The 22903-nt window shown below is 39.6% G+C and overlaps 1 protein-coding gene across 1 annotated transcript in view; it reads right to left on the bottom strand.

The window, feature by feature from the left end:
* Positions 1 to 22903, bottom strand: part of LOC137041640 (protein eva-1 homolog A) — a 60487-nt gene that overhangs the window by 21012 nt on the left and 16572 nt on the right. The window contains exons 3-6 of the mRNA XM_067418163.1: positions 19251 to 19468; positions 16707 to 16830; positions 13392 to 13544; positions 4926 to 5069 (exon numbers count right to left, since the gene is read on the bottom strand). Coding sequence (XP_067274264.1) covers positions 4926 to 5069; positions 13392 to 13544; positions 16707 to 16830; positions 19251 to 19468 — 639 coding nt within the window. The remainder of the gene's footprint in view (positions 1 to 4925; positions 5070 to 13391; positions 13545 to 16706; positions 16831 to 19250; positions 19469 to 22903) is intronic.

A 22903-nucleotide genomic window follows, 5' to 3' on the forward strand; every position in this document is an offset into this window, starting at 1 on the left:
ATCAAATTCACTGCCTTTTAAGGGCAATGGTATGCCACGATAGACCTAAACACACCGCTCTCTCTCCCTGTCGCTCACGATGGGTCACATGATCACACTCGTTTCTCCACAGCTGAATGTTGTCAGTGGTTTTGAAAACATTAGTCATGGTCATTTATCTCAAACTCTCTGTCAGTAACACTGATGGAGCGTGAATATGAACCTCATAACCTCAAATCCATCTACATTTCATCAAAATCATTTCTCCTTACTCTTTTCTGAAGAAATGTCTTTACTTATCTCTCTAAATGAGGACATACCACAGACTTGTTGTCTTTATTTTAAGACTCAGATTACTACAGACAAACCCTAAAACTTTTCTTTTGCATTTTACAATATATATATATACATTTTTATATTTAAACCGAATTAAATTAACCACACACATGAATGCATGAATAAATCAATACATAATCAAATACATGTTTATATATTAAATTAAAATTATATTTGTAAGTAAAACTTTTTTTTATAAATAAATACACTCATTTTTAGCTTTGACTACTCAAAGGCAGCTTGGTGTTTTATCAGATTTCTGGAGACAGGAAATAGTTTTGGACAGCCTGACTTACATTCAACCATCTAGAAAACCTGCATTCATCAGATCTAAAGCATAAACACACACACTATCTCTCTCTCTCACAGACACACACGTGCACACTGACCCTCACCCTTTCCCTCCCTCCCTCCCTCCCTCCCTCCCTCCCTCCCTCCCTCACTCACTCACTCACTCACTCACTCACTCACTCACTCACTCACTCACTCACTCACTCACTCACTCACTCACTCACTCACTCACTCACTCACTCACTCACTCACTCACTCACTCACTCACTCACTCACTCACTCACTCACTCACTCACTCACTCACTCCCTCCCTCCCTCCCTCCCTCCCTCCCTCCCTCCCTCCCTCACAGTCACTCACTCACAGTCACTCACTCACACAGTCACTCACTCACACAGTCACTCACAGTCACTCTCACACTCACTCACTCACAGTCACTCACTCACACAGTCACTCACTCACACAGTCACTCACAGTCACTCACTCACACAGTCAGTCACTCTTACACTCACTCACTCACAGTCACTCACTCACTCACAGTCACTCACTCACACAGTCACTCACTCACACAGTCACTCACTCACACAGTCACTCACTCACACAGTCACTCACTCACAGTCACTCACTCACAGTCACTCACTCACAGTCACTCACTCACACTCACACTCACACACACACACTCACACACACACACACACACACACACACACACACACACACACACACACACACACACACACACACACACACACACACACACTCACACACACTCACTCACACTCACTCACACACTCACTCACACACACAGTCACTCACTCACACAGTCACTCACTCACAGTCACTCACTCACACAGTCACTCACTCACACAGTCACTCACACAGTCACTCACACAGTCACACACACACACTCACACTCACACACACACACTCACACACAGTCACTCACTCACACAGTCACTCACTCACACAGTCACTCACACACACACTCACACACAGTCACTCACTCACACAGTCACTCACTCACACAGTCACTCACTCACTCACACAGTCACTCACACACTCACACAGTCACTCACTCACACAGTCACTCACTCACACAGTCACTTACACACTCACTCACACACTCACTCACACACTCACTCACTCACACAGTCACTCACTCACACAGTCACTCACTCACACAGTCACTCACTCACACAGTCACTCACTCACAGTCACTCACACACACACACTCACACACACACACTCACACACACACACTCACACACACACACTCACACACACACACACACACTCACACACACACACACACACACACACACTCACACACACACACTCACACACTCACTCACACAGTCACTCACTCACACAGTCACTCACAGTCACTCACTCACACAGTCACTCACTCACACAGTCACTCACAGTCACTCACTCACACAGTCACTCACTCACACAGTCACTCACTCACACAGTCACTCACTCACACAGTCACTCACAGTCACTCACTCACACAGTCACTCACTCACACAGTCACTCACTCACACAGTCACTCACTCACACAGTCACTCACTCACACAGTCACTCACAGTCACTCACTCACAGTCACTCACTCACACAGTCACTCACACAGTCACTCACACAGTCACTCACACAGTCACTCACACAGTCACTCACACAGTCACTCACTCACTCACACTCAATCACTCACACTCACTCACTCACACAGTCACTCACTCACACAGTCACTCACTCACACAGTCACTCACTCACACAGTCACTCACTCACACAGTCACTCACTCACACACTCACACTCACACTCACACACTCACTCACACACTCACACACACACTCACACACACACTCACTCACACACTCACTCACTCACACACTCACTCACACACTCACTCACACACTCACTCACACACTCACTCACACACTCACTCACACACTCACACACTCACTCACACACTCACTCACACACTCACTCACACACTCACTCACACACTCACTCACACACTCACTCACTCACTCACAGTCACTCACAGTCACTCACAGTCACTCACAGTCACTCACAGTCACTCACAGTCACTCACTCACTCACTCACTCACTCACTCACTCACTCACTCACAGTCACTCACTCACACAGTCACTCACTCACACAGTCACTCACTCACACAGTCACTCACTCACTCACTCACACAGTCACTCACTCACTCACTCACTCACTCACTCACTCACTCACTCACTCACTCACTCACTCACTCACTCACTCACTCACTCACTCACTCACTCACTCACTCACTCACTCACTCACTCACACAGTCACTCACACAGTCACTCACACAGTCACACAGTCACTCACTCACAGTCACTCACTCACACACTCACTCACTCACTCACTCACTCACACAGTCACTCAGTCACTCACTCACACAGTCACTCACTCACAGTTACTCACACACTCACACACTCACACACTCACACACTCACACACTCACACACTCACACACTCACTCACTCACTCACTCTCACAGTCACTCACTCACACAGTCACTCACTCACACAGTCACTCACTCACACAGTCACTCACTCACACAGTCACTCACTCACACAGTCACTCACTCACACACTCACACACTCACACACTCACACACTCACTCACACACTCACACACACACTCACACAGTCACTCACACTCACACAGTCACACTCACTCACTCACACACTCACTCACAATATGCGTTTCGTTTCTCATCTCAGATCATAGCGGAGCAGCACAGAATGTCCCAGAAAACCGCAGAGCTGATATCGGCTCTTAAACAAACACACTTCCCTCTGTCTATTTTCACAACCAAACCACACGCTTCCCAAACACGATAACTATGATTGCAGTAATAACAATTTGTTAAAAGTACAGAAACACGACTCTTCAAAGTCTCTGACAAGTATTTGGACAGACAGATCCATCGTTCTGATGTCTGGTCTGGATGTTTGCTTTGGACTGACAGGAACCGGATTACAGTCAAAAAGAAATCCTGAAATCCTGCAGAACTATCATCACTGCTGCTGAAACACACACAGTGTGACTGCAACCGACACAAAAACAAGACAGCTGACAGTATTAGTTGTGTTCAGGGTTCGTGAGCTGAACAAACCTCTGACTCAAAGTTATATAAATTTTACATGAAATGTGTGCTCCAGACATGATCTCCAGAGCTTTAGCTAGTAACTTTTTGCTGGTAAACAAAAAAACACCCTCATTCTGTCTGATTTATAATCATGGGGACCAAAAATGTCCCCACAAGGACATGGATCTGTTCTGTGTGAGATCACTGCCCTCTAGTGTTCAAACACAGCGACTCTTTCTGCTGCAGAGAAACTGATTGTCCTTTACTGTGATTATACAAAACCACATTCATGTGCCAATAAACATGCTAAATACAGTCCAAGAGTGATTCTGACCAAACTAGCAGAGAAAATTCGATACATGAGATCAATTTAATATAACATCCAACCGCATTTACTATTATTCCTTTATCTGCTCATGTGTATTTAAAATCAGAATGTGATTCTACTTTGTATAATACTTTGCTAATTCAGTTTGTTTTTGTTTCTTATACGGTATTCTTAACATTTTTTTAATGTGCTTTATAAATAAACTTGAATGAATGAGATTTTTATAATTATGGGCAGATTACAAAAATTATTGTTGCTTCTTTATAATTTGCTAAAAATTGGACAGAAAACAGGTTAAAAACTCTTTCTGACAATATGACAAAATATTAATTCTAACAATAATACATTTATTTAATTTAATAGTTTTTACTATTTACTTTAATTAATATTATTAATAATAAATGTTTTAAGTATAATTAATGAGAAAACAATACTTTTTGTGTTTTCTGTTATTTAGCCATAAACTAAATCATTAAAAGCAACACACAAAAAGTTTGATTACATAATCTTAATTTTTTTTGTTCTAATTAAAAGGCAAGGCATTATCATATTTATTCAAATTTATTTTTATTTTTATTTTAAAACATATAATTTATTTTTAAGATACAAGTAAACAATACATTCAGTGTTTTCTATTATTTTAGCCAAAAACACACAACAAGCATTATTGAGTTTTACATATTTTTTGTTCTAATGCACAATTGTTAACTCAGTTTTCAAAAATATAAATAACTTTTAAAATCATTACAGCGCAGACAAGTTTGCAACAAATAACGTAGAGCGACCCATTTACCAATGTATTAATAATGGGTTAATGACTGGTTAATAATGGGAATAAAGATGTGCTCAGGTGTGTAACTCACCGCAGGTGTGGATCACGCTGAGGTATTTGCGGGTGCCACGGTAACAGGGGTCTCCAAACTCTTGTGTAGAGGCGCGGACCACACAGGAGCGTTTCCCCTGGCAATGTGATGTCATCACCTGCAGAGCCACATCTGAAGAGCAATCTGGAATCACATGACAGATCAGGTGAGATCTCAACACAAGCGCATACCACAGACGGACTGTTTATATACTTTAGATGACGCCATAGGTCACCGTGATTTAAATTTGCAAAGTATTTTTCATTGATCCTGGAACAACATTCCTGTGCAAAAACATAGTCCTATCCCTAAACCTACCCATAACCTATCACTGACATAAACTGGAAACCTATCCCTCTAATCTGATTGGTTGATTGGAATGCTCTTTAAGGAACATGTTGTACTTTTTGAAATCACCTTCAACATTTATTAATAACAAGATTTTTTTTATGGTTTTGGTTTTAGTTCACTATAATAAACACGCTCCTGAAGGTACCGTCACAGCTCTTATGAATGTGTTACTTTTACTCTCTCTCTCTCTCTCTCTCTCTCTCTCTCTCTCTCTCTCTCTCTCTCTCTCTCTCTCTCTCTCTCTCTCTCTCTCTCTCTCTCTCTCTCTCTCTCTCTCTCACACACACACAAAACAATAAAGCCCAGTGAAGAACATCAAAGAGTTTTGATACACAAGCACAGATAGCAGTCGTGTGTGTGTGTGTGTGTGTGTGTGTGTGTGTGTGTGTGTGTGTGTGTGATCGCGCGTGTTCATGTTTAGGCTTGTCGTCCGCCCGTCATTGTGTCTTTAACGCCTGATTCTGCGGGGGAAGATGAAACTGCAGCCGCTGGTCAGGATGGCAGATGGCAAAATGCTCGCATAAACACACAGTGTGTTTTTTTTTAGACAAACTTGCCTTTAAACACCTTTAAAAATGCCCTATTATTATATAATCAGGGTATCTGCAGGTTTCACCAAGTCAAATTTAAGACTTTTCAAGACCTTTTTAAGACCATTATGAATAAAATTTAAGACCTATATCACGCAATAAAAAACATCCATAGGAAATGCAGAATCCCTCAATTAGGCTATATATATATATAAATTGACAAAAATTAGTTTTTATTTTGTGGTGGTCACTTCCATAGATTTGCAAACATTTTTATTTTTTTAAATAATTAGGATGCAACATTAACCATATTATTATGTTAGATGCACAATAGTCACACGGCAAAAAAACTGACAAAATGCATGAATCTTGTTTTGTTATTATCAAAAAAGGCTGGTCCAGTAGTGCACTATCTATCTTTAATAACACGAACGCTTGGGGTGGGAACCAACATCTTAAAAGTAAACCACTGCAATAATTGCTTAATATAAGTAAAACGTTTTCAAGTGATTACGTAATCAAGTAATCGGTCAGTAATAAAATGTATACTTATAAACAAATGACAATAGGACAAATAAATACAACATAAAGAAGCATATCTACAAAGAGGAACACCCACCGTTTTTAGAAATAGGGTTTATTCAACTTAGACATTTAGATATGTGGGCAAATGCATTTATCTCAGTGCATGCATTGTTTTAGTTTGGCAGGGTCGCCGCTAGCTTAGCTTAAAATGCATTTCCCCACAAATCTAAATGTAGCAAAGTACCATAATTGAATAAGCCCTATTTCTAAAAGCCCTGTTGGAGTGTTCCTTTAAGTGTAAGTGCTGTTTCCCCGTTTGTTTTGTTGTTAAGCTATATTAGTTTGCTTTCAATTTGAGAGCTTACTAATGCGCAGATCCAATGCTTACTGACACGTCCCAAACTTTTTAACTCAAATCAGGATATAGACATATGCATAATGTGTATATTTGATCGTTCAAGAGTAACGTTAGGCTAATGAGCCTAGAAATAACACATTCAATACACTCGCGCGAGCGCTGACAGGCAGCAAACACACGCAGCCTGACATCGGAGTTCGGCGTTTACATCACTGTTATTAACTCTTTTAGTTCAATCGGGTATATTATACTTTTATTTGGTCATTAAGCAAGATGGTAAGAAAGATTCGCCTTCGCGTTCACGATCGCGGAACTGCAAGGACCGTCAGACTCAGCTGAATAATAAAATCCGTTTTATGCGTCTGTGGGGTACGATCAAAAAGAGACTCGTGCCAATAACACGAAAGCTGATTTGCTGCAATACACGTGGCATGCTTGTCTAATTTGTAGTTGAAATAGAGCGAACAATAGTTGGTCTAGCGAAAGAAAGAACTACAAACACCACAGAACAAACACACACACACACACACACACACACGTGCGCGCGTGCTGCGGGAGGCGAGAGCATTTCAATAAGGTAGCGTTACATGGACGTAGGAAAATTAAGACCTGTTAAACATTATTTAAGACCTAGAACCCAGTGCTTCCGCGAAATTAAGACTTTTTAAGGCCTTATATTTTGATTTTGAAATTTAATACTTTTAAGACTTTTTAAGACTCCGCGGGGACCCTGTATAATTAATGAAAGCACTTCAAACTAACCCTATTCATTATTTGCCAGTGCTTCTTATTCTGCTTGTTTTAAGCATCTGAATATGTTTCAAAGATTTGAAGCTGACGATCTGCAGGTTATTTAATCCTCCAAAGCACTCGCTGTATCTTGTTCACACGACTTCATTTCCTAGTGGACTAATAATGCTTTTATTCCAGGAGCTTCCTCAGCCAGCCAATCAGATTAGAGCTGGTCAGATCGAGAAGGTGCTTTCCCGCTCAGACTGTAATGTCAATCAGACGGTCAGTGAATGGACGCGGCTAAGACCAGCAGACTGCTAGCAAACATGTTCAAGTCACTAAACAGTGGAAAATTTCATAACCACCATGAGTGTGATAAACAACATGGCTATAATCAGTGTTGTTATTGTTAACTAAAACTAAAACAATAAAATAAAATAAAAACTAAGCTTGAATAAAGTAAAATATAAATATTAGATGAAAAACGAAAAGAAAATTAGAAATGCCTTGGCTAATCAAACTACAATAAGTAGAATCACTTAAAATGATTACATTAAACTGAAAATATAGGCCTAACTGAAATCTAATAAAACTGAAAACTAATTTAAAAAAATGACAAAGCACAACAAAATTACTTAAAATATTAAATTAAATTAATTAAATGAAAACTAAAAATGTCAAAATTAAACCTAATTCAAAATATAAATAAAATTAAATAATACTGAAAAAAGCGTGTCTACAACAGAGGTCAGATGTATTCTCAATAATGAGAAGTAGACCATATGTATTTTTTTATTTTATAGAATAAAGTATTTATTTTTATATATATGAGAGAGAGAGAGAGAGAGAGAGAGAGAGAGAGAGAGAGAGAGAGAGAGAGAGAGAGAGAGTGAGTGAGTGAGTGAGTGAGTGAGTGAGTGAGTGAGTGAGAGAGAGAGAGAGAGAGAGAGAGAGATCACCTAGAAAAAAAATGCATAGGTGCGTGCTTCACTTTCACCATTTTGAATTTAGATTATCAGCCCAAATTATCTTTAAATTTATCCTTAAACTTTAAATTATTAAATGTTCTTTTGCTCTATTATTATCGCAATTTAATCTTGAATTTTATTTTTAGAATAAATTAAAATGAGAAAAAACTATTTTAAAAAAAATCTTGCAGTATTTACATGAGTTCTAACTCGTGGTGAGAGATTCTTCATTCTAAATCCAAATCATTTTTCTAAAATGTATATACCGGTACATATATTTACTCACTCACTCACAGACACACACACACAGACACACACACGCACAGAACATCAACACAAAATTATAAGAAAAGGTCAAAGGTCAATACCTACAGCCCCTCAATGGTTAAAAATACATCTGTCCACTAGGTAAAGGTCAAAGTACTTTGTACGGTCGCACATTTCTTTTTTGTGCACTATTTATATGGGTTGTAACTCGTATTGAGAGATTACAGAACTGCCCATGGATCGAAAACCTGAGTACACCTATTAGTCAAAAGAAGTATACTTTGCAAGGCTGTGTGTTTGGATGTTCGCATACACTGATGCACTTGTAAAAATATAAGTATACTTTGAGCTCAAGGGTTAAGAAAGAGAGTCCACATGGGTCAGAATTATAGCAGAACACCCACACACCGAGTGACGGCCCATTTATACAAATCCATTAACACAAAGCACAAAGGCTTGACACAACCATCACTCACTGAAGATCTGAGGACCGGAGACATGTCGTCAACTCAGGACTAATGGCTTCAACAAATGTCAGAGGTCACAGGTCACAGAGTTGTGTTAGTAAACAGAGACCTACTCGCTGATAGAGATCTGATTTATGAACGGCATAACCAGCCAGTGTTGTCAAAGTTAAAGCTGAGGAAACTATTTATTGGGCCGTTGGGACACGTCACCTGTCTCCCACTGATGATGTCCCTTATGACAGACCTGGATCTGCACGGATCTAACGACACTTCTGTCCGCTGCGCTGGAGCTCTAGATCTGGTTGAGCGCATACAGAAACTGGATCCACGTGAGAGAAAAACCCCGGGGTCACTTTCAGTCCTTCATCACAGACCCTCAAATCTGAGCTTACAGCTCTGTATGGGGTAAATATGGGGCGTGGGAGCTGTACAGAAGCCCATGGAGGCCATGCATTTTATTCCTCTGTGAGGTGCATGGCACAAAGTAATATCTTTTTTTTATTTTTATGAAATGAATAGCCTACCTTTATGCAGGAAAGACACATTAAAGGTTTAGTTCACCCCAAAACTGGAAATGATCCCATGATTTACTCACCCTCAAGCCCTCCTAGGTCTATATGACTTTCAGCCAAACACAATTGGTGTTATTAAATAATATCTTGGCTCTTCCCAGAGAAATGGAAATTACAACACGGGCTCAGAAATACTTACAGAAAACATTGTCGGTGAACACAATCCACCGTGCCATTCGGCGTTGCCGACTAAAACTCTATAGGTAGAAAAAGAAGCCATATCCAAACATGATCCAGAAGCGCAGGCGTTTTCTCTGGGCCAAGGGTCATTCAAAATGGACTGTGGCAAAGTGGAAAACTGTTCTGTGGTCAGACGAATCAAAATTTGAAGTTCTTTTTGGAAAACTGGGACACCATGTCATCCGGACTAAAGAGAACAGGGACAACCCAAGTTGTTATCAGCGCTCAGTTCAGAAGCCTGCATCTCTGATGGTATGGGGTTGCATGAGTGTGTGTGGCATGGGCAGCTTACACATCTGGAAAGGCACCATCAATGCTGAAAGATATATCCAAGTTCTAGGACAACATATACTCCCATCCAGACTTGTCTCTTTCAGGGAAGACCTTGCATTTTCCAACATGACAATGGCAGACCACATATTGCATCAATTACAACATCATGGCTGCATAGAGGAAGGATCCGGGTACTGAAATGGCCAGCCTGCAGTCCAGATCTTTCACTCATAGAAAACATTTGGCGCATCATAAAGAGGAAGATGCAGCAAAGAAGACCAAAGACAGTTGAGCAACTAGAAGCCTGTATTAGACAAGAATGGGACAACATTCCTATTCCTTAACTTGAGAAATTTGTCACCTCAGTTCCCAGACGTTTGCAGACTGTTATAAAAAGAAGAGGGGATGCCACACAGTGGTAAACATGGCCTTGTCCCTGCTTTAAACGTTTAATTATGTAATCTATGTCGTATTCTGAATAAAATATTGAAATTTCAAACTTCCACATCATTGCATTCTGTTTTTATTCACAATTTGTACAGTGTCTCAACTGTTTTGGATTTGGGTTTGTATATTCTCTCCCTTTACACTAACCCTACTCCTAAACCTACCCATCACACAAAACTACAGCCTTTTTTACATTAAAAAAACTTTAAAAAAACAAAAACAAATTCTGTGTGGCTTTCCTCCTGGGGACCAAAAAATGTCCTCACATGGACTAGGATTTTGCATATTGCCATCTTTGTGGGGACATTTTGTCCCAATAACGTAGGGTTTACCTGGACTCACACACATACCCTCCAGGAGTGTAAGAGGAGATGAGATTAGCTGATACTCATCTCAAGACAAAAAGAGAGTGAACTGAATTTCCACCCACACATCCGAGAAGTTTCCTTGAATTCAAATTTGTTCCTGGCGAAGCATTTCCCCAGAACAGGCACAAAACGACACAGTTTTCTCCTTTGATGCTGGAACAGTAACAAAGAAACGCACTGACAGAATCATATTCCACACGCACACAGATACAAACACAAACATGTAGAAACAGGAGAAATGAAGGAAAATCAAACACCTGAGATGATGTGATGTAATTCGCATTTGCACAGGTGTTGCAGGATATGTGTGAGTGTATTTGTTTAAAACTTTCAATGTAGGTAATTGCATAAGAGGTAATTATATAAGAGAGTGTGCAATGTGAGTTTTGTGAAGCCTGAAGGTGTTTCTCAATCAAAAAAATTGTCTCTAGATTTAGATCATTCTGGAGATTAATTTGACCAAGAACTGCCAGTATCACTACAAAGACAACATCTAAAATGTAAGATGATCAAATATACACTATATTTCCAAAAGTTTTGGGACGCTTTACATGCACATCAATTTTAATGCAATCCCATTCTTAATCTCTAGGGTTTAATATGGAGTCGGCCCACCCTTTACAGCTATTATAGCTTCAACTCTTCTGGGAAGGCTTTCCTCAAGGTTTAGGAGTGTGTTTATGGGGATTTTTGACCATTCTTCTAGAAGCTCATTTGTGAGGTCAGACACTGATGTTGGACGAGAAGGTCTGGCTCTCAGTCTCCGCTCTAATTCATCCCAAAGCTGTTCTATCGGGTTGAGGTCAGGACTCTGTGCAGGCCAGTCAAGTTCCTCCAGACCAAACTCGCTCATCCATGTCTTTATGGGCCGCCGCTTTGTGCACTGGTGCGCAGTCAGGTTAGAACAGGAAGGGGGCATCCCCAAACTGTTCCTACAAAGTTGGGAGCATGAAATTGTCTTAAATGTCTTGTTATGCTGAAGCATTAAGAGTTTCTTTCACTGGAACTAAGAGGCCAAGCCCATCCCCTGAAAAACAACCCAACACCATAATCCCTCGTCCACCAATCGTTGTACTTGCACAATACAATAAGGTAAACTCAAGACTTGTTAAGACTAATACTAAACTCAGACTTGTCCATGAGATTGCCATACAGAGAAGGGTGATTTGTCACTCCAGAGAACACATCTCCACTGCTCTAGAGTCCAGTGCTGACGTGCTTTACTCCACTGCATCCCACGCTTTGCTTTGCCCTTGTTGATATAAGGCTTGGATGAGGTGCTCGGCCATGAAAACCCATACCATGAAGCTCTCTACACACTGATCTTGAGCTTATCTAAAGGCCACACAAAGTTTGGAGGTATGTTGCCATTGAATGCAGAAAATGTGGCTGCTTCTGTGCACTGTGTGCCTCAGCATGTGCTGACCCCGCTCTGTGATTTTACAGGGCCTACCACTTCTTGACTGAGTTGCTGTTGTTCCCTATGGCAAGCAGCGGGGCGAGGGACCGCGAGCGCGGGCCGGTGACGAGTGGTAATGAGTACCAGCTGCGCGATACACCGGTCTCGTCTCGCGGCCTAGTGACGGGAGTATAAAAGGAGGAGCGAAGGCAGCGGAAGACGAGAGAGGACCAGGCCTGTACTTTACGTTGAGTTTTGTTTAGGTTTTGTTATGTTTGTGCGGGCAGTCGTCCGTGAGGGGCTACCCTAGTTTTATTATGTGTGTGTGTATGGGCAGTCGTCCGTGAGGGGCTGCCCGCGGTTTACTTTCGTTTTGTTTATTTATTTTGGAATTAAAGTTTGTTGAACATTTGCCGGTTCTCGTCTCCTTCCTTCCATCCACGAACCCCGTTACATTCCCAATTGCTTCCACTTTGTTATAATAGCACTAACAGTAGAACGTGGAATATTTAGTTGTGAGGAAATTTCACTAATGGACTTATTGCACAGGTGGCAACCTATCACAGTAGCTTGAGTTCACTGAGCTCCTGAGAGCGACCCATTCTTTCACAAATGTTTGTAGAAGCGTCTGCATGCCTAGTGCTTGATTTATACTCCTGTGGCCATGGAACTGATTGAACACCTGAACTCAATGATTTGAGGGGTGTTCCAATACTTTTGCCAATATAGAGAGCTCTTGAAAAATGACACAAAAGCCAGTCAGATTGTATCTGATGATCAGATTTAGCCATTTATCTACTGCCATCTTTGGGTGTAATATTCATTAGGCAATCAGATATGAGACTGGAACCCGTCTAAACCCAACTAATCCAAAATGCATAGGCATCCTCAATTAGAATTTTTCCACAATAAATGCGGTCATCCTTTTAAAATGAATTGAGAGAGCTGTTTTTTTTAGAGACATTTAAAAACCCACATCACTGATCCACAGTTGAACATGGTGAAAATGAGAAATGAGTGAGTTCTCACCAACAGACGGCGCTCTCCGGTGGTGTGGAGGACACTCCAGCGTGCCCTGCTGCGTGCGGCCAAACATGGCGGAATAAACCGCAATTTGCATCCCCGTCTTACAGCCCAAGCGCAACCGCTCCCCTTCACACACCACTTTACTCTTATACTCATCTAGAGAGAGAACACACACAGTCATCTTGAAACGCCATTCACAAACCATTTCACTATATATTAAAATAGAAAACAGGTATTTTTAAATTGTAAAAATATTTCACAAAATGACAATACTTTTATCAAATACACTGTTTTTCAAAAGTTTGGTATGGTTAAGATTTTTTTAAAGGGGCCATGTACTTCAAAATGTCTAGTAATCCTCAGAGGGGATCCTCTATGGTTTTGTTGCTGGAGTAATCCTGTGTTTGCTGGATTACAAACACCATATTTGTTTTGTTGTATTTACTGCTACATGATGTGTGTGAAATGGTGGGCGGGGCTAAAGAGCCAAAGATGTAGAAGTGGGCGTTGCACTATGATGTAATAATTCGACAAAATTCAAAACGAGTTGTTTTCTGAGCATGGATTCAATAAAAGCTGTTTGGACTAACTAGGAAGTTTTGAGTTCTGAAACTTACAGGATATCTTTTATTGTACAATGACCTCTTTTCAAAAGATTTCTCAGTTCATGACCCCTTTAAAATAAGTCTCTCAAAGTTTTTGGATGAAAAATATAGTAAAAACTGTAATATTGTTAAATATTATTACAATTTAAATGTACTATTTTCTATTTTAATATATTTTAAATATTTTGTAAAGCTGAATTTTCAGCATCATTAAGCCGTGGTCACATTTGACTTTGACTGTCACCCACAGAAATTCAACATATAACAAATATAATAAGTGCAAAAAGTTAAAATCTACAATCTACTTCACTTTACTGCAAAAATATATATATATTTTTTTAATTCAGCCAAGAGGTCAAGCCGTGGATTTTTCAAACTTCTTCTAATGGAAGTCAGTGGAAAGTGACCACCTCATTACTCCAGTCTTCAGTGTCACATCATTATAATCATTATAATGTGGAAATGTGAAATTTAAGAAACATTTCTGATTATTATCAATGTTGAACACAGTGATAATGCTGCTTCATATTTTTGTGGTTACACTTCTTTTGTCCAATTTGGTGAGCATAAGAGAATAAAAAATAATTTTATCCATCTGGAATGGATTGGATGGTGTAAAGTGGGCGATTATTTTCAATACTTCATCGTGTGTTAAAAATCTAAAGTATAATGTAGGGAAATAGATTAAAAAAGTATGAACGTGAAAAAAGTACCAAATATGAGTACAATTTTAATTCTGCTAGCAAAAGCTGCAATCGTGTCAGTATTCAGCTCAAGTCAGGTCAGTTCAATAACAGTGTAAAGTTCATCCATTATTTTTTTTAAGTAATTTGATTGCGCTATAAGCAGCTCTTCAGAAGACAATAGTGTGATTATTCAGCTCAGTTGAGTGTGTGCGTGTGTATCTGTAGAGCTTTTACAGACAGTGACCTGTAACTGAGGTGCAGACGTTTATTTGTCAGACCTGCATGAGAGGAAGGAGAGAAGTGGACAGATTTCTCTCTGCTCAGCTAACAGAACACAAAAACCTGCTGAAAATGGCCAATAGAGGAGAGATGCAGCCATATGGCTGAGTGGACGCGCGTGTGTGTAAATGGTAAATGGTAAATGGACTGCATTTATATAGCGCCTTTATCCAAAGCGCTTTACATTTTTGCCTCACATTCACCCATTCATACACCGACGGCGATGTCAGCCATGCAAGGCGCCATCCAGCTCATCGGGAGCATGCTGGGGTTAGGTGTCTTGCTCATGGACACTTCGACACTTGGTCAGGTGGAACCGGGGATCGAACCACCAACCTTTCGGTTTGTAGACAATCTACATGAACCACTGAGCCACTGTGTGTGTGTGTGTGTGTGTGTGTGTGTGTGTGTGTGTGTGTGTGTGTGTGTGTGTGTGTGTGTGTGTATGTGTTATGAACGTGTTTGAGAAAGAAATGAATGAGAGGTGTTCTAATAAAGATGGTATATGTATGTAGGCTGTAAACTGAAGAATGTTTTATTTTTATATCAGACCATTATTGTGGATCTGACCATTTTATTTTATTTTATCTTTTTTTTTATTATAATTATTTTTTTTTAATTATTATTATTATTATCTTTACAACTGTTTTAACTATGCTTGTTTTAAAAAAAATTATTCCTCCATATGGTATTCTTTTTTCTCATGCATTTGTTACCACTGTTTTAATTAATTTCTATGTAAAGCACTTTGAATTGCCATTGGGTATGAAATGTGCTATACAAATAAACTTGCCTTGCCTTTAGTTTAAGTGTAAGTGTACATAATCATATTTTGGGGATACATTTCTACCCAGAAGTGAGCTAAACTTGACAAAACTCCCAAAACCCTATTTTGGTAATGTCCTCATTTGTAAAAAAAAAAAAAAAGGCATAAAAATAACAAATTTGGTTTGGCAGAACGTTTTCTCTAATGGTTAGGGTGTGGTTTAGGATTACGTTATAGTATTTATATCTAGCTGCATATAAAAAAACAATAGAAGGTTATACAAATTCCCCATTTAGATAACCAAGTAAACGTGTGTGTGTGTGTGTGTGTGTTCCTTGTTTGGCAACACTTGTGAGGGCACATTTGACTTATATAGTAAAATATAAAAACGACTCATTTGAATGGTCCTCACTAGTTAAAAAGGTTTATAAATCGGCCAAAACAAGTTTTTATTTAAATCTGTTGTTCTGCACATGTTTCTGGGATGGGTAGGTTTAGGGATAGGGGTTGGGTTAAAGGATAGAAAGTAGCATTAACCTGATATAAAATCAATGGAAGTCTATAATGTCCTCACTAATATAGTGAAACAAACGTGTGTGTGTGTGTACCCTTGTTTATATTACGTTGTGGGGACCAAATGTCCCCATAAGGATAGTAAAACCTGAGATCTCCTATTCCTCCTCGATCTCCCATTTTTCAAAAGGCTTATAAATCATACAGGATAAGTTTTTCTGAGAAAGTAAAAATGCAGTATATTTCCTGTGATGGGTAGGTTTAGGGGCAGTGTGTTTGTGTGTGTGTGTGTGTGTGTGTGTGTGTGTGTGTGTTGGGTAGGTTTAGGGGCAGGGGCAGTGTAGGGGGATAGAATATAAAGTTTGTACGGTATAAAAAACATTACGTCTATGGAGTGTTCCCACAAAGATAATGAACCAGATGTGTGTGTGTGTGTGTGTGTGTGTCTGTGTGTCTGTGGAAAACTCACTTGGCCTGCACTTGTACAGCACACTGAGGTATTTGCTGATGGTTGGGCAGGGGTCTGTTCCAAACAAACGACTGTTGACAAGAACCTGACATCTCCGCCTGTCCTCACATTCATTCAACATCTTCTGCAGACAGACAGACACAAAGAGAGAGACAGAGATACAGCCAGAGAGAGAGACAGACAGAGAGATACAGAGAGACAGACAGCAGACAGAAACGGAGTCACAGACAGACAGACATACACATACACACACACACAGAGACACAGACAGACAGACAGACAGACAGACACACACACACACACACACACACAGACAGACAGACATACACAGAGAGACAGATAGACACAGACACACACACACACACAGAGACACAGACAGAAGGACACACACACACACAGAGACACAGACAGACAGACAGACAGACACACACACACACACACACACAGAGACACAGACAGACAGACAAACACACACACAGACACAGAGAGAGACAGACAGACACACACACACACACACACACATACAGAGAGACAGACACACACACACACACACACACACACACACACAGACAGACACAGAGAGAGACAGAAACACACACACACACACACACACAGACACAGAGAGACAGATAGACACAGACACACACACACACAGAGACACAGACAGACAGACACACACACACACACACACACACACAGACACAGACAGACACACACACACACACACACACACACACACACACACACACACACACACACACACACACACACACACACAGACAGACAGACAGACATACACAGAGAGACAGACACAGAGAGACAGACACACACACACACACACACACACAGACACACACACAGAGACAGCTCTTTGAATGGCATGTTTTCATTCAGGTAAATACATTCCACGCCTTTCATTTTCCCCACAGTGATTCCTTCCCTCTGGGTATAAAAACACACAGAGTGTAATTTTACTCCAGCACTCAGTGCAGTACATGTGTGTGTTTATAGCGTGTGGTTTCACCAAGTGTGCAACTGTAAATCATGCGTGCGTGTGCTGTCACAGATGCGGCAGTTCAAACCAGCGACTGCCACGTTGTGTGTTGCAGCGCACAAAAAACACAACACCGCCTCGTTATGATATAATACCGGGCCACACACACAGTCAATTCATACACATTCACAAATAAAGAGACGATATGGAGAACTTTCCATCTATAAAAGTCAACACGAAACAGTGTTCTCATCCAATTTTACTTCTTTAATGTGACATACTTCTGGGTGAAATGTATTAATATTCAACAATAAAAACATTCTTGCAAGGTTATCTGGTCTTTAATATACATACTTTAACATAAAACAAAAACATGCATCATTAACGGAATGTTTTTACTAAAACTATTGTTTTATGTTTTTAAATGTTACTATTTTCAGAATGTTCAGAGAAAAATCTAAAGTAACAATTAAATAATGTTTGCAAAATGGAATGTTCCCTTAATGTTCTAATTACCAAGAATGCTAAAATATTTTCAAAGCATGATGTTTTGAACAATCAGAAATAAAGTTTTCATAACTTAAAGGGGTACTTCAGCGCTGGGAAGATGAATCTGTATTTAAACTGGGTCATCAATGTAGTAGAAATGTGAAATTATTTTTGAAATTGGTGTCTTCTAGACTGAGAAAAAACAGAAAATGTATTTTTGTCCCATGGGGATGAAAGACTACAATTCCCAGAATGCTTCGCTGCCCTGTGAGGCTATTCCCAACGCCACCAACTGGATTACTGTGACAGAGTTAGAAAAGACACTACAATTAAAAACTGAACGTGTCTGTTCAATATAATGAGTGAGTCACCGCGTGAGGACAGCACTGAGCACTAACTACAGGAGTGATGAGAGCTGAGTGTAATCTCCATCCCTCATGCGCGGATTCGAAACATGCGGAAATGGCTCCCTCTGCTGGCTGTAGTCTTTAGCCTTCGGGCAAACATTCCTCCTATGATGCAAAAATCGTCAATTTGCATCATAGGAGGAATTTTTCCAGAAATAAAATGCATAAATCTCTTGTCTCAGGGGGATATGAGGGGGGAAAGCACAATCATTTGAATAAACTCCAGGGTTTCTACTGATACAAAGCCATATGCTAATCGCTGAAGTAACCCTTTAATGGGAGCGTTAGTACGTTAACCCTTTTTTTTTTCCTCCGCTGGGTAAGGTTTTGGTTTTATCCATCTAGAAAAAAGTGTTGATAGTTTTTTTTTTGTGATCCAATTTTTATTGAGTTACAGAATATAAATGTACAAAAATAGAAAGTAAAAATAAACCTAATTCTGAACACTTTTTTCCATTGCCCTCCCATAGTCCCAAGGCGACTAACTTTCCAAAATGAAACAATTTAAGAAGTATGGTTAGGTTAGGGTTAACCCTAACCCTAATAAATAGAACATATTATAACAATAAATATGAATATAATAGTATATAAATACTAAAATAACACTAATGCGTTTAAAAAAAAAAAAAAAAATCTTATTTCATTGTGTATTACCTGCAAAGATGTTGACACATGACAGGAAGTGATGTCATTCACTGAGTGTGTTCCAGCACCACTATAAGTGGATGGGCACTGAGGCGAGTGGGATGGGTCTTTCCTGCCGTAGAAAGCCGACTGGACGGTGATGGAGGATCTGGGCGGACAGCGGACAGTCAGGAATTCTCCGTCACACGCCTGTTCTGTGTAATTCCTCAGCACACGGGACAGATAACCTTCCATGGAAAGAAAACACAGCTGTTATTATCATTCACTGTAAACTATCATCATATCTCATTTTAAAACTGAAGAAAAAAAACAACGAGGGAGATTTGTCTGTTATCTAAGGTGCTCCTGAACTACTCCATAAATTATTCAGTAAGAGAAAAAAAATGAACCACATCAGTACTGTTAAATGAGTGCTTTTACTTTCTGTTTAAGTAGGTTCAACAAAGAAAGTGTTTTATCCTAACAGTCCAGCTTCACAGCGGAAATAAGCGTTTTACACAAACACTTCCGTGCTGAGTGAGTGATGTCAACTCTGTTCATCAAAGGAATAATGAAAACACAGACACACAAAGCACTAAACATTACCTCAATACACACAACCAGCCCAGACCTGTAGGATCAGACCACCAAAGGCTCAACACATACACACACACACAAACAGTTTTCATGTTTTATGGGGACTTTCCAAAAACAATGATTTTTATACTGTACATACTGTATATTCTATCCCATAACCCTAAACCTTCCAATCACACAAACCTTTCTGCATTTTTACATTTTCAAAAAACATAATTTAGTATGATTTATAAGCCATTTTCCAAATGGGGACCATCTTTTCGGGGACATTTTGTCCCAACAGCATGGGGTTTAACAGGACCACACACACACACACACACACACAAAATCAAGGCTCCTTTATCCTCTATTAATCTTAATGAGCTTCATTTGTCACGGTCACCGCATTTAGACACAGTTACAGTAACAAGACCACAATAAATCTGGGGACGGGGCTTATGACATCAGGAAACGCACATTTAACTATTCAAAGCCTGAGGTTTTTTTTTAATGAAGTATTAGAGTATTGCATTATTTATTATAAATGATTTATCCGTGCACATCATTATTGTATTTATTCATGTGCCACATAATCTTTAAACAAAATATCTTCCCCTCCCTCTTGCAGTGTCTCTTCTCTGATGTTTACTGGCATGAGGGCAGAGCAACCTGTCAATCACATAAGATCAACCAATAGCAAGCCGCAACCATCCAACCATCCAATCAATTCACCATGAACAAAATCAAGTCCCGCCTAACGTTTGTTCTTCTTCCAGAAGCCATTTCTGTACATCAAAATAGGCAAGGAAAGGCTTGAACTTCTGTTTCAACTGTGCCAACTTTAATGAAAAGTGTTTTAAAACAAAAAAATTCTTTAAAATCTGACATTGTTGTGATATGTTAATGATAACATGCACATCAAATAATAATATACTATGTATAATGCATGGCAAGAGCTTTTCGTTAGGATTCCCTTTTCCAATGGACGTTTCCTGGTTATTGCATGCCTTTTTATTACAATTCATAATAAACTTATATCCATCAATTATATTAAAAGAAATGCAAAATAAAAGCATGGTCACCGTGATTTAATGTGTAGTAATACAACACAAATATAACAAGATACTCAAATGCATTCATGCTGATGGAAAGATAATGAAATAATAATGCTGAAAGACTGGTGTAATACAGAAGGCCTGTTCTCCTGCTCATGAAAGGAATGCTGTACAATCCACTCGGGATTCCTCGGAGTGCTTTAGGCTTTCCGAACACAATCCCTCCTGCTATTGTTCTCGGAAAGAAGCCAACATTCCAGCCGCTGATTGACAGCTCCTTTCACCAATCACAGCTCAAATGACAGACAACACCTGCGTGGGATCTCCAATCAGAGAACGGCCTCTAGGCCAGCGATCACACGAATATGAAGCGCTTTAAAGCAGCTCAGGTGGAGGTTTACCTGAACACAACATACAATAAACAGAAGACATGAATAAAATCAGGTCAAAACAGACAGAAAGAGCTAGTGCTGCAGGGAAGAGAGCAACAGTCAGGTTCCACAATCAAAACCGTCATTCTTTTTCTCCATAGGGAAATTGATTTTGAACGGTAATTTATAAACCTTTAAAGATTGTGAGCTACGAGGTTTTTAACTGATAGCATTTGCTTCTGTTGACATCATCAGCATGCATTATTGTAGCTTATTTAAAAAAAAAATCATGTTTAACACTGGAATTCATGGTGAAAAACTACATTACCCATGATGCCGTACACAAAATTCCACCAATCAGAGAGTCGAATCAAGCAAAAGAGCCCCGCCCATTCACTTGAAGAGCTGCTAACGACAAAAAATTGCCAATTTTCATACGCTCTCAAAATACTAATGTTTGCATATCTGGTCCAAAGTTTTATAAAAATGAATATAAAAAGTAAATTCCAGTGCCAAGGATGGCTATTCCAAACACCAAAAAGAGGCCGAAGTGGAAAAAGTGTTGTGCTCACAGTCATGTGATGTGAGAGGGCAATTTACTGCCCTCCTAGTGCCCTAAAACACAGACACTGGAAGAGAGATGGTCACTTAGAAACTGAGTGGAAAAGACAGAGAGAAACTCCAGTACATCTAATGCCTGTTTTCTCTCTGTTTAAATGACGCTGCGCTGTGATTGGTGGAGCGGTGAATTCCACATGTCTTCAGAGTAAAGTGAAGCAAAACACAATAAACACACTGACACATGCACACACACGCACTATCCAGCAGTCGGACGGCTTGCCGTTCAGTGTTATTTGTGAAAGGTGAGCTGTCTGTGTGTGTGTGTGTGTGTGTGTGTGTGTGTGTGTGTGTGTGTGTGTGTGTGTGTGTGTGTGTCCTGCATACTTTCTTATTTTCTGAACATTTGACATTCAACAGGAGCGGAAACTACAATCTGAAAACATTCATCACCATCCACACAAACAGACACGGTTCACAAAGAGCAAGAATTACGCTACAGGGTCAATCTTCAAATGCAGTGCATTCTTGACTTTATGTTTAATATATATATATATATATATACAGGTCCTTCTCAAAAAATAAGCATATCATGAAAAGGTTCTCTAAACGAGCTATTAACCTAATCATCTGAATCAACTAATTAATTCTAAACACCTGCAAAAGATTCCTGAGGCTTTTAAAAACTCCCAGCCTGGTTCATTACTCAAAACCGCAATCATGGTACAGGTTTTACAGTACACATCGTCAGCTGCCGATTTAGGTGACATCGCCCAACCCTATTAAAAACACTTTTCTTTTATTGGTCGGATGAAATATGCAAATTTTTGGGGTTTTCATGAGCTGTATGCCAAAATCATCAGTATTAAAACAATAAAAGACCTGAAATATTTCAGTTGGTGTGCAATGAATCTAAAATATATGGAAGTAAAACTGTGCCACTGGATTTTGAATTCTAATTTTTAGCACTGAATTTTTTTACATCGAATTTTTAACACTGAATTTTATTTTGCATCTAAATCAGACTTTGAATTTTAAAAGCCATCGAATTTCTAGCGCTGTTTTTTTTTGCCTATGACATTTTTTCAATGTTTTAAAAAAATTCAGTGTAAAAAGAAATTCA

This window comes from Pseudorasbora parva, chromosome 15 (genome assembly GCF_024679245.1).
Source record: "Pseudorasbora parva isolate DD20220531a chromosome 15, ASM2467924v1, whole genome shotgun sequence".
Taxonomy (NCBI): domain Eukaryota; kingdom Metazoa; phylum Chordata; class Actinopteri; order Cypriniformes; family Gobionidae; genus Pseudorasbora; species Pseudorasbora parva.